The 17,963-nt window shown below is 44.6% G+C and overlaps 2 protein-coding genes across 2 annotated transcripts in view; both read left to right on the top strand.

Annotated features, from left to right (window-relative positions):
* Nucleotides 1–537: 537 nt before the first annotated feature.
* fjx1 (four-jointed box kinase 1) lies at nucleotides 538–2,926 on the top strand. Its single transcript, XM_071529152.1, has one exon. It carries the CDS (start codon nucleotides 931–933, stop codon nucleotides 2,221–2,223), a length of 1,293 nt encoding a protein of 430 aa, XP_071385253.1. The 5' UTR covers nucleotides 538–930; the 3' UTR covers nucleotides 2,224–2,926.
* A 1,938-nt stretch (nucleotides 2,927–4,864) lies between these two features.
* trim44 (tripartite motif containing 44) overlaps nucleotides 4,865–17,963 on the top strand; it is a 56,875-nt gene continuing 43,776 nt past the window's right edge. Inside the window, exon 1 of the mRNA XM_071529148.1 lies at nucleotides 4,865–5,002. The gene's annotated coding sequence lies outside the window, so the exon portion shown is untranslated. The remainder of the gene's footprint in view (nucleotides 5,003–17,963) is intronic.

Below are 17,963 nucleotides of genomic sequence, written 5' to 3'. Positions count from 1 at the left end.
CCTAAAAGACTATCCTAAAAGACCTATCCTCATACTACTTAGGCTACATCAGGTTGATTAATGTAGTCTACAATGATGAATACTATTGAGGTTATAAAGTTAGACTAAAAAGGTGGGCGAACTCCCACAAATAAAATATGTGGGAAAACTTGAGTTCAGGTAGGTTTTACCCTCCACTTCATCCCTGCGTGTGCCTCATTGACACCGTTATTCCGCTTTGTAGGCTACGAGCAACTCATGCACCAAATATCATTTGTCAAAAATGTTGACATTATTTTTCCAAAGTACTTCTGCTCTGGGTATCAATTATCATAATGGCTGCCTGACCCCCCTCACCAACCTCTTACACACACACACACACACACACACACACACCCACACACACACCACGGCGCGGTGCACTTGCTCCGCTCCTCTCTGAACCCTCCTTCCCACGATCCGCCCACCATCTCGGGGTTTGGAGTCACGTGTTCCACCGCCTAGTTGTCTCTCTGTGAGCCGACACCACACAAATCAAACTCACCCAGCACTCGGCGGAGAGAGAAAGGGAGAGGAGAAAGAGAGAGCCGCACACGGCCAGAGAGAAAGCCCCTACGACGCGACTATAATGGGGAAGGTTTAAAAGAGAATATCCGATGCGGGGATTTGAGATGCTCTCTCTACCGTCGATAGAGGAGGAGGATTATTACAAGGCATCTGAACAGGACGGGAGATGAGATTCACGCTGTTGAAGGGACCCTCCTCCTGTGATCCAAACAGTCCGCCTGTGAGCCGGGGGGGTTTGGGGTTGTACGGGACACGGGACGCACAGCTCACAGCCGCTCCGCTTGAACTGTGGATTGAAGGAACTTTGGTTATTTATTTACACTAAAACCTGCTGGAGGTCTGTGGGTCCACAAAGGGAAGGGCGACCGAGCGGTAGTCTTCACCATGAGGGCTGTTTCAGCAAACTTACTTGCGCTACTCTTTCTGTGCGCCTGTGCCAGTGTTTTCTACGTCTGGAGCGCATTGGAGACTCGGCTGGAGCGACACAAGCGGAGGTTCTCGTTACCGGGGACGGGCTCTTTTCACCCCGGTCCATCCACGGACCTCTCCGCCAAAACTTTCCGGGCTTTGCTCGCCGTCCCAGCGGCACAAAGACCGCACTTGGGGGGCAGACTTGAGGTTCAAAATCTCACTGTTGTACGAGATCAAACTGTCTCTGTAGGAAGTCGAGATTACCATATGAATGTGGATAACAAGAGGTCAGCGCAGCGGGAGGGCCCGGTCAAGTTAGGCTCCCCCGTGGAGGATGGGATATTTTGGAGTGAATGGCTGGAAGACCTCCTCCCTGTAGGCTTCACGGAGGAATATGCTCGTGCTTGGCGAGAGAGAGCCCGGGGATACCGGATAGTGAAGCTGGAGCCTGGATGCGGCAGGATATCCAACCAGCTCGCGACTTTTGCGGACGGGACCAAAGCTTGCGTGCGTTACGGGATAAACGCGGATCAAGTGCAAGGAGAAACTTTGACATATTATCTTGCTAGTTTGCTAGGCATCACCAACCTACCGCCTCTAATACTGGCCCAGCTGAACGCTGACAGTGAACAATGGGCGTCTGTGAGGAGGAGAATAGGCGGTCTACAGTGGAGCGACCGGGCCGTGGTGTCTCTCACCGAGTGGGTCTCCAACCTGACCGGGGTTGTCACACCTGCGCCGCTCAGACAGGAGAGCAGCGGGCTGCATCCTCTGCTGGAGGAGCTGCGGAACAAGACGACGGGGGAGCTGCTGGAGCTAATGCAGTGGAGCGACCTGATCATACTCGACTATCTGACGGCCAACTTCGACAGGCTCGTCAGCAATCTGTTCAGCCTGCAGTGGGATTCGCGCGTCATGGAGAGGGACACCAACAACCTCCTCAAAACGCCCCGCGGTGACCTCGTGTTCATAGACAACGAGGCCGGACTCGTGCACGGGTTCCGAGTGCTGAATATGTGGGAGAAGTATCACAATACAGTGCTGGGCTCCGTGTGTGTGTTCAGAAAAAGGACCACGCAGCGCGTGGTGGAGCTGCACAGGCGCAGAGACTCCAGGATCAGGCTGCTGGAGCTCTACAGAGACAGCGAGCCTTTGTCTCCGGAATTAGGATTTCTCTCAGACGAACACGCTGGTGTTCTGCAGGACAGGATAGACAGATTATACAAACACATACTGCACTGCAAAGGAAAGTACAGCCAGCTGTGAACATTCAGTGTGATTCCTGTAACAGCACACAGGTGATGGGTTTGTTCTCTGCAGAGTATTATGAGCTCCGCAAATGCGATTGGCACACCTGTGCTAAAGTGATGCGCATTACACTAAACTGTCTTGAATATCCAGCTGAACTACCTCTTGTGAATACAATGCGTTGCCTACTTTATAAATATGAACATTTGACATTATGTTTATAAGCTCCCCGCAGAGAAGGTCATGGGTTATTTTCACTGGATGCCTCACAGAGAGGAATGATTACGGTCAATGTATTTCTTCTATTCTATCTTTACTCACTCCACTGATACTCACCTGATGTGCTAATTAATGTAAAGAGTATATTGGTGATTTGGGTCATAACAGACTGTCATGCGCGTTGGCTTATTGCCCTCTGTTCAGTTATCCTAATGATAAACTCCTAAGCCTTAACATGAGTTGATTCTTGAATACTGTATTTCTTTCACATGTTGGCACATATCTGTCTCACTTTTTTATAGCAAATCGTTTGCACAATCAATTGTCATAGCAAGCACCTGCGCTCATGTAATTGTGTTTTGATTGTATATTCAGCCTTAATGTCATAAGTGTAACATCCATTGTACATGTTGTAAGTATGTTGTAAATATTGTGTCTGCCAACCTGTTTTGGAAATTTGATGCTCCACTAATTTAATGTGCATTGTAACATTCCAAATCCTCCTGTCTTTTTTGATAAATATATTGTAATTTAAGTTAACTGTTGTCAGATCATGTGTTTCTTATTGAATTCCTTCTCACTTCCTTACAATGGTGGGTCAAATATTTGCCTGGTCTGTGTGCAGCCCTGGGATTTTTCTTTTTTTTTAATATTCTGTACTTGTCCACTACAGTGCCTTCATTGTGCTGTAGAAATACCTCATACTGGCACCCTGTTACCCAGGAGCCATTCTGTCAGCCACAGGCATGCTACCACAGGAGGCTCTAATCCCCTTGATAATCGCACTCCAAATGATCAATTTAAGGGCAGAAGTGACAACATTTGACATCCTTTGAAAATGTTTTTAAGCCTGTGAAAGTGTTTACTAACTATGTCAAAGCTTGCCTGTGACTGCAATGAAAGGCAAGAAATTGGACATATTACAACATATTCACATATATTCGTTAGACACGCTAGTAATGTACCTGGACAATCCATGGCCAAGCTTGGATAGCTGATTGGCTCAGTCTATCGAGTTGGTAAGCAAGCAGCCTCCCTACATTGGTTCAAGGATTGTAGCCAAGCAGCCAAGGCCTCCTCATTAAAGGGAACTTTACTCTCAGAGGAGAGCCATGTTTACAGTTTTTTGAAAAGGTTTGATTTATAACTGTGCAAGGAATTTAAGAGCAGTGTGTAAAGTGTATATACCACCCTAAGGTCAGTTGTGTTATTGCCTTATAGACATGTCACCGCAACACTCATTTCATTTCACCGACTTGGAAGGAAGCATCTTTTCCTCATTAGTTCCACTGTGGGCCCGGCACTGTGTCTGATCTGCTGGATCTAGATGTAGGGGCACATCAGAGGGGATGTCAGCGCTAAAACTTTTGAAGGTCTAATTCTTTCCAGCCCTCCCTCTACGCTGCATCTCATCTGGTTTCCTTTATACCTTTTGTTGGTGGCTAACTCCAGGGCATTTTAGTAAAGTTTGTACAGCTCGATAGAGCCAGACAGGCAGCGAGGGATGAGAGCTTCTCCTTCAGATAGTCGGGCGCTATGTGTTCTCGCCCTGCCTCTCAGCAGAAGCACAGGCCCATGGCTTACAGTACGTGTGTCAGTGCCATCGATCTGTGTTCCTCCCTGTTAGGTAGCGATTAGTGGCAGAGACGCAGCCAGGCTTTAAGCAGGTGGAGCTGGAGGCTTTTTCCAGACTAGCTGCCTGCTGCAGCTGTAGGGACTTCGGGGATCAATATGTGCACTGGCTGTTGTATAGGGGAAAGCAGGTCACGTTAATGTGCTTGTTGCTGGATGTAGGGTGTGTGTGTGTGTGTGTGTGTGTGTCTGTGTGTGTGTGTAGGAAGAAGAATGGTTGCAAGGACTGTGCTTGCAGCTGGGCATCTTGTTCTAAGGGATGTCTGTCGATGCTGAACACTCCAGAGAGATTTACGACAGGCTGCAGACACCAGGGATTAAAAACAATGCTAAACTGAGGCCTGCATGTCTAAACCAGACTTGCACCCCTCCTTCCCTCCTTCCCTCCTTCGCACCATTCCCCCGCCCTTTACCCACATCCCTCCCTCCCCGCTATGCGTCTGTCTTCATTTGTTAGCTAAATGGAAAATGAAAGTTTCATTTTCTTAATTAGTTTTTCTGTGGAAGAAAGAAAGTCATCTCTTGTTTTGTGTTTTTTTTATTTTTACTAGGGACCATGCCAGCTCTAATAACACTAATGGTGGATATCAAAGGGGTTGCTGAACCACCCTTTAACTGCTCACATATGTTCCTTGCTTACTTGTCCTGTCTGGCTTGTGTCAGCTCACCACACAAAGTTAACTCCTTCATCATCCCTCCACCGTTCGCCCTGAAGCAACAAAATCTTTCCGCACATAACTACGTGACACGGTCTTATTGCTGCAAATCCTCACCGGCCGCCGATAGCACCGGTGCAGTAGCTTATTATCCAATATATGCCAGTTAGCCATGCGCAGGCCAGCGTTCTGTGGTTGCGGCTGACTCCAGATGGGCTTGCCGTCTATGTCAGTGGACTGGAACGCAGGCACAGCCAGCGGCCCACAGCAGGCCTCAGCACAGATCCCAGGTAAGCAAGCTGATCCTCTCCTCCTTGCGTACATTGTACACATTCCAGAGGAGCTGAGGGTGGATCTCCATGGACACACAAGTGTGCACACATACACATTCTCAGACAGACCAGACTCTGGTAAGCGAAAGGAGACACAGCTGTGTATATAAACGCAGTTGTCAGTGGTGACGGTTTTCACTTATTTGTTTTGTAACCTGCTCTCTCAAAGGCACCAAATTCTTGATTTGGCTGAGACTCTCTGTTTTTTTTTAATAATATAGATATTATCAGTAGGTCATATTAAAAGCGCATTATTCACATTGCTGCAGTGTTTTAACACCAAACTCATTAACTCTGCCTGGAATGTCATCACCCAAAAAGCAACACACAGTATCAAAATGTCATCATCCAAAACCGACAGGCTATAAAAAATTTAGATGTAGTTCTGTACTAACACAAAAGATCTGCATAATTAAATCCAACTAATTTGCATGCTCTAAAGTACAAAAGACTAAAGGCGTTAACAGAAAGTAACAACTGGGTCTTTCTGGCAGATCCCGGGGGACTAGCTGACTTGGGCTGTCCCTCTCCCAGCGGGACGTGCCATGTGTGAGTGGACGGACATAACTGGCATTCTTTCATGGCTGCGCAGTGCAGGGAACTTCCTGCGCATGAGTGAGTGATTTCATTATGAAACGCGGCACATACTAGGGGGAGAGTCACTTAGTCACAGCTGAGTGGGCACAGGCCATGAAGGGCAACCGGGGGGCTGGGACAAGGACCCGGGGGGTGCTGGGGGGAGCGTGAGGGCTGTGGTGGTGCCAGGCGAGCTGGCAGGAAGCCCGGGTTCGTCCAAACCAGAGGCGCGGGCTTGGGGTCGGGGCCTTTGGGCGTCCTTTCTAAGTCTGTTCATGCAAAGAAGAAGGTGGTGAGTAACACTGGAGAGAGGAGGGCTGCATGTATGCCAGCTCTTAGAAGAAAGAATTTGTTTTTTAAACACAGTGACCTCCTCTGTTCTTCATCTCAACATACAATTCAATTTACAAATCAAATCTAAAGGTGTTTTGACTAGTCTGCATTACCTCCATTATGTTGTTTTTAGAAAGGGATGTTTTCTCAGAAGGAATATATCCATAGTGTGAGTTAGAGATAGTCGCTTTTTTTGGGCTGGGCTGTAGACGCAGACTTGTTAGAAAGAGAAGGTGAGCTGGTGGCAGATGTGTCAGACAAATAGAGAAAAAAAGTAGTGTGTGTGAGAGAGAGAGAGAGACAGATGGTGTTAGTGTGAGTCTCTGTGTGTGATAATGTAAAAATCTATGAAAGAGGTCCTCCTCTCTCGAACAGGAGATTTCCCTAAGCTCTGATGGCCAGTGTGTTCAGCCAAGACACTTGCATCTGGAGTAGTGGGGGATTGTTTTTTTGCAGGGCCTCTGCCGGAGTAAATACACCGGGGGACAGTCTGATGCATCTCTCCAGCTGTTGTCCACTCTCTCTGTGCTGCCGTGCTTTCAGATTATGAAGATTACATCGTATTCCATCGCAAAAGTCTGCTACTTACATTGAGTTAGCTCCTCTTTTCACTCAATCATGACTAAGGGCTACCAGTCAATAAGATCCTGGATGTGGTTTCTGCTGAAAAAAAATATCCGATAAACTGCACAGCAAAGAGAATTCATAATATACCTATTCTTCCCTTTATTTATAGATTTAGAGCAATAATATAGCCTAAAGTGCATACACAAATAGAGATACAGATCTGCATGACCCATTATGCTATTTTTGATGCGAGAATTGTTCAACCTCCATTTGGTGTCTATCTATTTTCCTTTAATACGATTTGCTTCATGCCAGTCATAGCATACAGAGAAATAAATCCTGATTAATTCCACCACTTGATTCCATCCTATTTGTTATGCTTTGTCCCTGAAGCTCTGTCTCTAAATTGTTTTGAAGTCAAGAGTATACAGCCCCGCAGTTATTTATGGAGTAAAGAGAAATGTCAGACCATAGCCTGCAGAAAGTCATAACCTTCATTTAGGTTCATAGCTACACAGCATCTGTATTTTTCATTATAAAGAGAAATAGGTCTACTACTTTATTCCTCAGCTTGTCAAACAGGCTTTGCAATATGTTGATGCTGTGAGCAATGATGGTCCTCTCCACACACCATTATTAACAGCTCTGCTTAGATGAAAGACTTTACCTCCAGGTTTGTCTTACTAACCCACAAAGTGGATGAAAAGTTAGTAAAAGACAAAAATTCAACATGCGCCTTGTTCTGACATTGTATCACATGTTCCAACACCCTGTTTCGTTTATCTCATCCTGAAATTAGCCAGCCATGACATTGGCTCCCTTGTTAGGACCTTGTTGTTTTCAAATATTTCCAACACCTCACTTTTTCCCTTTCCCACTTTAGTTGAAATGTCGCACAGCATTTGATTGACATGCTTGATGGGTTCTGATATTCCTCTGGGTGATGCCTATTGATGCCTCGGTGCAGCCAGGGGACTTGTTTCAAGTACATAGCCTTTCACTCATTTGCATCAGGCTTCATCTCTATGTAAATGTGAATTAGTATGCTTATGGAAATGACTGTTTTTTTTAGTCTTTTGCTAGAAAGAATAACTGATCGCATTCATGGTGAGATAATCTATAATTTTCGCTGTTGAATAAGGCGTATTCATGGCCACCTGCACCTTGCTAAGCCTGTGGCCTTAATTAAGATATTTCTATGTAAATGTTGTGAAGGGAGGTTATGATTCTCGCACAATGCCAGACAAAGATCTGATTGGTCCAAATTAGCTGGCTGGACATATGGTTATGCCTGCTTAACAAGGATGAGGGGATGACCTTTCTAAATCTGGAAAGATATCTGCAAATGCTACACCACTGAGCAAGCCCGGCTTTCATGTCTGATGCATCTTCTACATATCAATTCTAAATTTGCATTCATAAAACTTTACTTTGGCTTGAAAATATGGAAATATATGGCTGCTGTTCATACTAGGGACATTTGTGTGTAAGTGGAGTTTCAGGTTTTGGTTATCTTCAGTGTGCTGTGACTGTGTCATAAGGGCTTTGTCCTCTCATTGCTCGTAGTGCAGAGAATCGATACACAGAAGGGCAAGAGGACATGTGACACTTGATGACAAAATACCTCCACGATGCTGAAACAGCACATTCCCTCCTTATAGCTGACCACTAGCTCTCTGAAAGTTAGTGTTGGCTGGAGGCTGCACCCTATTGGAGACCTGTGTGTGGTTACTTACAGTAGTCATTTTGAATGATAGCATCCATTGGCTGTGCCTGCGCTCTGTAATTTGGTCATTTCTATGTAAATTGGGCTTTGTGCCGCCGTGCTACACTGTTGTACCTTACAAATGCTCCAGCTTGCCTTGTTCCATAATGGTACAGCGTTACACTGAAATGATTAAAGCTCACCGTGAGAAGATGTCATGGCAGTCAGTCAGTCAATCAGTTAAGTAGATAGGTAGGCAAGAGTATCAATACGAGAGGAGGGCACTCAGGCATGCAGTGATGAAGACGGGCATAGAGACAGGCAGTCATTTTGGGTTGAGTCCAGGTGCTGGCCTCTCTCCATAGGAGGGGAACGAGGGATCAGCTCACTGGAGACAAGCATTAGGGAGTTTATGGCTGAGGCTGCAGTATCATTGTCTTTTGAACAAGATTGGACATGCCTTGTTGAAGGTGAGATAGGACTGCCAGGTATAAGAAACAGGATGGGGCAATGAGTACAAATTGTTTCACAAGTGTATACATACAACTATATAAAAGTTATGTGGTTTCATGGCTATTCTACTTTATGATATCCTAAATCTAAGCTTGGGGAGAAATCTTGGTAGCACTGTGAGCCAGACAATCTCAGGACCTGATAACAGTGCAAGATGCTTCTGTCCCTTTTCTCCTTGACAACAATTTCACTGACGTTGAATTAACCTAGAAATCAGTTCCCCATGTGTATGCAAAAGCTAGCTGTTCTCAGAGAAATCACTCTGTTTTAAAAAAGGGAAACAAATTAAAAGCTAGTGTAGTCATTGTGCAGTCATGCCAGTCAGTGATTTCTGTTTTTCTTGTCTTTTCTTGTCTTTTATAATCAAATGGTTTTTTTTGTGTTAGTATACACACAATAAGAATCTTGCCTTCCTCCAAAGCGATTTCTTTCACACCTGTAACCTGACTCACCTCTAACCGGAGGTCTAAGACATTCAGGCCTCCCACGCCAGCAGCCACAGCAATTATAGTGTGAGACAACTGCAGGGCGCGGCTCACTGTCTAGCGTGAACACTTCACGACACCCTCACATTACCTAAACCAAAGAGGAGACAATATAGGGTGTAGCAGTACACTTCCTTCCACAATGAGCGGCAATTCAAGCAGCAAACCTTTGTGTTTTCACTCTATACTTTACATAACACGCATGCTTTGGCGAGTGAACTGAGGCAGAGAATGTGAGAGGATTCAATATCCTCTCAATAAAACAGAGCACTTGACAGGCAAGGGGAGTCACAGGAAATTCAGAAAGCCCTATCACTTCGGGAATCAACAAGGTTGTATTCTAGTAAAACAAAAGGCTTGGACTTAATGCCGTGGATGCCGTCCTTGTCTCAGTTTTATAAAGTCTCTCTGTATTTCTCTCTGTCTCTCCCTCGTTTTCTCTCTCACCCTCTTCCTCTAATTCCCATCCTCTCTTTTCTCATTCTAATTCGCCACATCAATTTGGCCTGTGCAAATATTGCCACTGTGAGATCCTGTGTGCATTGATTGATTAGGGAGGGGGCTAATCATCCAGGCTGGTCTTCCACAAAATCAATGCCACTGAAAGTGAAACTAAATCTTTTTAAGGTTCCACTATCCTTTGTATTATATAGCGATCGCTACCACAAGGGGAATATCCTGCATTTTCTCTCATCTTGTCTCCTCTCATTTTTCTCCTCTCCTTTCGATTTTTGAACCACCTCATTTATTCTATATCATTTATCCTTTAAAAGGAAAAAAGAGGGGATTTTATTGGACACTTGGATATAGGAATACATCCTTGAGATCAGCTATAGGAGTCAATTGTTTTAATGGCAAAATTTATGCCCTCCGTCAGGAAATGGACAGGCATAGAGATTGGCTGTGAGATACATTGAGACGGAAAACAGACATCTCCCGCAAGGACAAATACAACAATAAATGTGATTTATTCATTTGTCTATTGACTTATATATCCCCCTGCCTTGCCTGTCACAAGGAAGTAATAGGGAGCATCAGCTGTGTCATCTTCACGGGTCTCCTCCAGATCCTTGAACACAACACACACACATACACGTGTGCGCGCAAACACATAGTGGAGAGATAGACAAAAAAGAGATAGACAAAGAGAGAGAGAGAAAAAGGAAGAGAGAGAAGGGGGGTCACCTGGTACACAGATTAAAGCAAGCCTCTGCTCTTAGACAGGCAAAGATACACATGGGAAGATCTGCATCTGGAGTGTGCTGCAGTGGTCCTGTCAGGACAGGGCCGGGCAGATGGGTGACTTTGGAGCATGCAGGCTAAAGGAATGTGTGCTTGCTGTGCAGGAACGACAGAGCCAGGCCAGGCCATGACCTCCGCCATGTTCTGTTTATATAACCCTCGTCCTTTGAAAAACGCCCCTCTCTCTCTCTGCCACCCCCAATTCTTGGCCATCTACTTCCTTGTGATGTTTGTGCTGGACAGGCGCAGGCCTGCATTATATGCTCATGTTCCCATCTAGTAGAAAGCATACACTGCCAGTCAAGTCAGGACACACCACATTTTTCTTTATTTTTTTTCCACATTTTAGAATAATATAGAAGACATCAAAACTATGAAATAACACAAATGGAATTAAGCAGTGACCAAAAAGTGTTAAACAAATCAAAACTATCTTTTATTATTTAAGATTATTCAAAGTAGCCACCATTTGCCTTAATGGAAAGGCAAAGGCTTTGGAAAAAAATTCATACATAGGCATCAATTTCACTATTTATATTTGTCTAGGAAACAAATTTCAAGCATTTAAGCACAAGCCTTTAGATCAAGGTGTGTCCATCATCAAGTGTGTCCAAACTTTTGACTGGTAAGTATGTGTGTGTGTGTGTGTGTGAGGGGTCAGCAGGCCTGTATTCCATGCTTATATTCTGTCATTCACAGACCTATTTCCCACAAACAGGATAGGCGACCACCAGAACCAATCCATCAGCCTTGTTGGCTGTCAACGTGTTGCCCTTCGTAGGTATAAGGAGGATGCCCCCCCCCCCTGGCTGTCCCCCCCCTCACGGACAGTGGGGAGGGAGGGGGGGGGGGGGGGGGGGGGTGATAGGGGCCACTTCAAAGAGGAGGAAACGTTTGTTGTTGTTCTCTGCTACGCTCTCCGCCGCATGCATATGCACACTCTCTCTCCCCTTCTGTGCCTCTTGACAGCTGGAGCGCTCACTCATTGGTTTACAGACAAACACACTTACACACTCAAGCCTGTGCACACACACACTCACAAACACATAGTTCCCTTGTCTTTAATTTTGGTTTTAACCTGTATGACCAGACATAGACAATGGTTTGCATCATACCATATTGCTGGGAAGCATATCAAACTTCTGTAAGTTTAGTTTGCTGTACTCTCTATCTCACTCTTACACACACACAGGATTTAGCCATTCATTTTTCATGACATCAAAGGTGACACACCACAGATTGCCTCCAAGCTCTTTTATTGCACCTGCATAAGATATTCACCTTGCTCTTAAATGCCACCACCTCCTGTGCTATTTGAATTTGTTTGTGACTTTGCTTAGGAACATTTTAGGTCACATTTTCAGTGTGTGTGTGTGAGAGTCTGTGTGTGTGAATGCATATTTATGTGTGTGTGTGTGTGTGTGTGTGTGGGCTCATCCTCCATTTCCAACCAGCCAGTGTTATATTGCCAAAGCCCATGGTTTATGAAGTTGATGGATGTGGAGAGTGGTGTCATTTCTCTGAGCCGGATGTGTAATGAACCCTGCTTTGCTTCTGTAACATTTGTGCTGATTGATTACAAACAAAGGCCATTTAACATGCAGGGGTGCCTCCTCTTAACAATGCAACATAGCTTCAGAGGCGAGATTACACACATAGCATGAGAAAGACCCCCCCCCACCCCCTGCCTTTTATCCACAGTGTGCTGCTTGTTAAATTAAAGCTGTGCTGTTATCAAGCTATTGTTCCACCCACATAGTAACCACCCAGGATGAGAATAAAGCTCCATGCTGATTTATATACGATTTGCACGTCTTTAGTGCTATAGTGCTTTTTTAGTGCCAGAAAAGTTTTTTTTTCCCATTTACTCCCACTCATTTTTATAGATGGGAACATATAGAAATGTGTTTGTAGCTTCAGCTTTAAACGTACAACTTTTTTCTCTCTCTCGCCTTTTCCTATTCTATCTTAACACTCCCTGGGACTTTCTTTTTCCCCTCTGACTCCTTCCGTCTTTGAGTTTCCAAACTCTTAGTCGTTGTTAAGGTGGAAAGCTGATGTAACTCGTGGCTGTTATTCTCAGTAGCCGGGGCGCTCCAAAGGGCTCCATCCCTCCCCCTGCTTAATCAGACCAGTGTTTGTTCACTCTGCTCTTTCTCATGGGCCGGCCTGCCAGCTAAAGCCAGCCAGGCATTAATGAAAAGGAAAATTTGCGTCTTCTGAGAATTTTGTCATCTTGAACTTTACAATTCCAACACTTCAACACACCACTGCTATAGACATATGAGATTCATTCTTATATACGTATATATCCTGTTTATATACGTATATATCCTGTTTACATTTTTTTTTGTCTCTGATCCCCGTGTGTTTATATTTTCATATGCCCTTACATTATTTTCCATCAATTTCTCTTGCAGGGAGCCTCTGTACCTGCTTCATTTCAGTCATTGCATGAGAGCTGCACAAGCCTGATGTGTGTGTGTGCATGTGTGTGTGTGTGTGAGTGTTGCGCTGGCCCTGAAGTGACACAGTGAGGGTATAAATAGAGCAGGCCCACAGATCACTGTGCCAGACAGAATGTGGCATCTGCTGTGCTGGGAGTGCAAAGTGTTAGAGAGCCTCTAAACTCCTCTCCATTTCTCAGCCCTCCTCTCTCTCACTCTCTCATCTTTCTTCCTCCTCTCTTCTCCTGTCTCTCTCCCTCTCTCTCCTTCCCTCTGTCTCTCTCTTTATCTCCCACTCTCTGTCTCCCTCTTTCCTGCTATCCTACTATTCCACCATCCTTTCTCTCTCTCTGCCTCTCTCTCTTTCTCTCTCTCTGTTTCTCTCTTCCTCTCTCTCTCTCTCTTTCCCTCTCTTTCTCTTTCCCATCCCCCCTAGTCCCTCTCACACATTGCCACACATCTGCTGCCATATGTTGAGTGTTGTTGAGTACTCCTATTTTCAACATGCATGATCCTATTTCTAAACACATATAAGGAACAAGAGAGGGGAAAAGAGAGATGGGAACATAGGAAAGGAGCAAAGGAGGCAGACAGAGTCGGCTCTGCAATATTTGACATCAAAACCCTGTTTCATATACTGAATGCCATGGTTTACAAATTCCTCCACTGTGATGCTACACATGTTCCATGTAAAAACAATTTAATCCCATGGGATTGTGTGGTGTCTTTGCTAGACAATCTTGAGCGGGGGAGGCGACTCTGTAGGCAGAGGAGATAAAAGCAAAGTCATTGTGATGCTCTGCAGGTTATTTCCCACCCAGAGCCGATTATCAATCCAACAGGCTATCTACTGATTTAGCGATTAATTTTCCTGCTCTCAGTAAAGCCATTACAAAGTCATAGTAACCCCGCTGCCCCTCTTATAGCATGCCACATCCTGAGACTCAGCATATTATGCAGAAATCCATATCAAAGCAACATAACACATACATACACACACACACATACACAAACACACACCACACAAGTTCAATTAGGAATGATTCCCAGGGTCATTTTACTTATGTATTCATCTACCATTTTTTTTTAAATTTCCCACAAGCGCATCACTTAATCTCATAATCTGCTTTTGCTGTGAGTAGTATTGTATTCCCTCAAAGGCGGTGGGCAATAGTTAAAGACCACACAAACACACACACACACACACACACACGCACACACACACACAGCCGCAGTGTCAGCCAAATCAATAAGAGGCTTAACTTTCATTAAATTTCCATTTTTATAATGATTCATCCTTTCTTTCTCTTCCCCTCCCTCTGTCTTCTCATCCCGTACCCTTTTCTTCACCCCTCTCCCGTCTCTGTGACAGGTAGTCTTCCACTTTTGTTTGCTGACTCTGCATTATGTCCACCCTCTGGCAGTTCAATAATTGTTTTAAGAGTTGATATTGGACACTGACGAAGGGAGACTTGCAGCAGGAGAGTGAGTTAGAAGGAGCGGGTGCGATGAGGAAGATGAAGGGCGGGGCGGGGGGGGGGGGTTGTCCAACCGTCAATCAGAGAACAGCGACAGGTCATCCTTTCATCCTTTTGTTTGCTTGCAGGCAGTGTTCTCCTCGGCGAAGACGAAATTCAATCTTCATCCTTTCACTCACTGTTTTTTTCCCTTCCACATTACCCCACCCTCTCGCTAAACTATTCTCTGCTCCCACCCTCCTCTAACCTACTCTCCCCTTCCTCTCTCTTTCTCTCATCCCTTTCTGTCTCTCTCTCTCTCTCTCTCATTCTCTCTCTCTCTTTTTCTCACCGCCCCATCAATCACATCAGCATAGCAACGCACACAAAGGCCTCTCCTCCATTTGGTTGGCCTCAGGCAGAATTGTTTGAGTGAACATTGTGTGAATCTTTTTCACCTTCAAATCTGTAATTACCTCAGCGATTGTGCCAAATGCAGCCTCGCTCCCCCATCTTTCTCCCATCCTTCCCCCCACCCCCACCCCCCCGTTTCCTCTCTCAGGGAAAGGAATAAGGTTTATGCTTGCTGCCTTTTGACTGGCAGGTGTGGCGTTACCTTGGGGTCAATGCTAGACTCTGATCAGAGCACGGAAATAGACTGAGGTGGAAGGTTAGCTTCAACATGAAACGATGATGAGAGGTTGCGGTGCAAAAAGGCTTCCCTTCAAAGAGCGGCTGTCAGGTGTCTTTAGGGAGTGTGCTTCCTATTTCATTTCCACATCACGAGTGGAAGAGACCCTTAAATCGTCGCCAGCGTACTCAAAATGGTCAAAGACTGATTGGTTTGGCAGCCATTTACAGTATTTATAGCCCAGTTGGCATATTTCAGCGTTTTTTTTTTTAACTATTTCAGTGGTATCTCTTTCTTTTCCCTATCTCACTACCCACACACACACACACACACACACCTTAGAGCTCGTTCTCTTTCAGCATTTTTGTAAGCTGAGTCTCAGACAATCAAGCATGACCCTCAGAGGACGCCAGCCGGGAAATTCGGTAGGGCCCGGGTCTGAAGGCTTTTGGCACGGGTGTTCATCCTGGGAGCCTCCCAGGGCCGCGGCGGTGCCAGGATGCCATACGTCAGGCGGCACAGAGGAGCATTGTGACCCAGCGCCCACGTTTAGGGGCCTGCGGAGAGGGGCCACAGAGGGAAACACTGAATGTCATTGTTACAAAGAGCCAATGATCTGCTCTGTGTCCTCAGTGATGATGTCAGAGCTGATAGCGGTCCAGCTGTGGCCAAGCATGCGTGACTGCTTTGAGTCTGTCTCCTAATATGCACCCTGAGAAACTGTTAGGCTCAGTGGTGTATATGAATGTGTGCGTATACTTACACTACCAGTTAAAAGTTAGACACACCTGATTGAATGTACTATGTTTTTCATTATCTTAAAGCCATTTTGATCTAAAGGCTTATGCTTAAATGCTTGCAATCTGTTTCTTAGACAAATATAAATAGTGAAGTTGATGCCTATGTATGAATTTCTTCCCAAAGCCTTTGCCTTTCCATCAAGGCAAAGGGCGACTACTTCTAAATAATCTAAAATATAAGATGGTTTTGATTTGTTTAACACTTTTTTGGTCACTGCATAATTCCATTTGTGTTATTTCATAGTTTTGATGTCTTTACTATTATTCTAAAATGTGGAAAATAGTAAAAGCAAAGAAAAATGTGGTGTGTCCAAACTTTTGACTGGTAGTGTACATACAAACTACATCTAATGAGAGCATCAGTTTACATCTCACATCTTAATACTTTGCACAAACTTGCCCTCAGTTTCAAAGTTGTGGATGCTCTTGATCTAAAGATTTGAGTGGCTGGTTCTCTGCTGTGTGACAGAGCAAAGCTTAGTAGCAGGCACAGACTTGTTTGCCATAGATGAAGCGCAGATACAGCAGGAAAATAGGCACCTCCAGTGTTACGAGTTATGTCAAGACGTGACAGCCTCAGACAAATCTCCCATTGTGTTTGACTCACTCTATTGTTCTTGCAGAGGAGACAGAAACAACAATGCATACAATCTATATTCAACTGATCTTGACAGGATCAGGGCAGAGGTTTAGCATTTTTTTGAAATAGAGAATAAAAAAACTCTATAAATGTGACAAGTTCAGTCAATGTGGGATAAACCAAGGTGAAACACAACAACATAAAATCCCCACCACTGGTACTAGTACCAAAAATCTTCATTTTTGGCATAAGTCCAACAGTCTTTATAGGTTAAAGGACATCTCCTTCCAGGGATAAGAACAACAGTCTATTCGCAGATCGCCTTTCCAGGCATGCAGATGCAGGAAGTGTGTGTTCCTGCCTCCAGTCCATGGGCTTCTCTCCCAGTGTCTTTCAAACACAGATATAAAGGGAGAGGTTAATCAGGTGCAAGTGTGCCTTGTTGGCTGGTCCGCTCCTGGCTCTCTCCCCCTATCAACCATTGCTACATCGCTGCCTGGCTTTCCACTGTATATCTATGAACTAAAAAAAAAATCAAAAACAGACATCTGCACCTCAAAAAAGATACAAAGAATACACAAAGATACATGTGAATCTTTGAACTTAAACTTGAAACAATGAGGATGGGCAACAATTCAATCAGCTTGGTTGGGGATATGGAATCAAATGTGTCTATCAATATTGCCTGAAAATCTTATCCATGTATAAACACTGGATGGAAAGGACTACTGATGTGAGAAACATTAACAGATTCCAGTTTGTCTAAAAGCCTAATTCCTTTCAGACACTGATCACAAAAGTCAAAGACAAGCACATTGTGGGGTGAGAATCCAAAGTCATCATATTAGCTGAGTTGGATGTTTGATTCTGAATAACTTTGTTGCTGTCATCCCCTGACACACTAGTTCTGCAGCCGTGAGCAAAAGCGGGCCGTGAATCCCACAGGAAACTGCCGGTTGCACACCGCTGCCCTCAGACTAGCGGTGTAAGACGGTTACCGTGGGGACGGAGCGTGTAGGAGGCTGATAAGAGCCGTGTTTGGATCAAACAGGGCAAGGGAGTGGGACGATGAGGGAGCATAGGCCGAGGCGATGATGGTGAATCTATTGGTACATTTATCAATGTGTCCACTTTTGTGTGTTTGGCCACTCAGATCATGTTTGAATGTCTAAGGAAAGCCTACTATAGCCAAGATTTTCCATCCTTTGTCACCTGGAAAATATCTTGAGAGACAGATTGTTCCTCAGGTCATATGTGAGGACAAGTGTGAAAAAAAGAAGAGTATTTTGTGTGAAAGAAAGAAAATTCTAGAAAAGAATGTGTCTGCTTGGTCTTTTCATATGTTATGTAGTCAATTGATGATTTTGATAACGGAATAAAGAATTGCTGGAGTTACCTATAATAAAATTTGAGGACATTAAGGAAAAAAAGTTGTCATAATGAGTCAATTTAAGATGATTCATATACAATATTTATACATTTAAGAGTCATGATTCAATAGTTCTAGTAAAACGTTCTAGTTAATAGTTCTGGTAAACTTTCTCCCACTGATTTACTCTGACTGTCTATTCTGTTCTATCTGC

Source organism: Centroberyx affinis, unplaced genomic scaffold (genome assembly GCF_046629955.1).
Source record: "Centroberyx affinis isolate AG114_WGS23_722 - 3 ecotype Tasmania unplaced genomic scaffold, CSIRO-AGI_Caff_v1 ptg001770l_1, whole genome shotgun sequence".
Taxonomy (NCBI): Eukaryota; Metazoa; Chordata; class Actinopteri; order Beryciformes; family Berycidae; genus Centroberyx; species Centroberyx affinis.
Note: the sequence above shows the minus strand (reverse complement) of the source record. Positions and strands in the feature narration are given on the sequence as shown.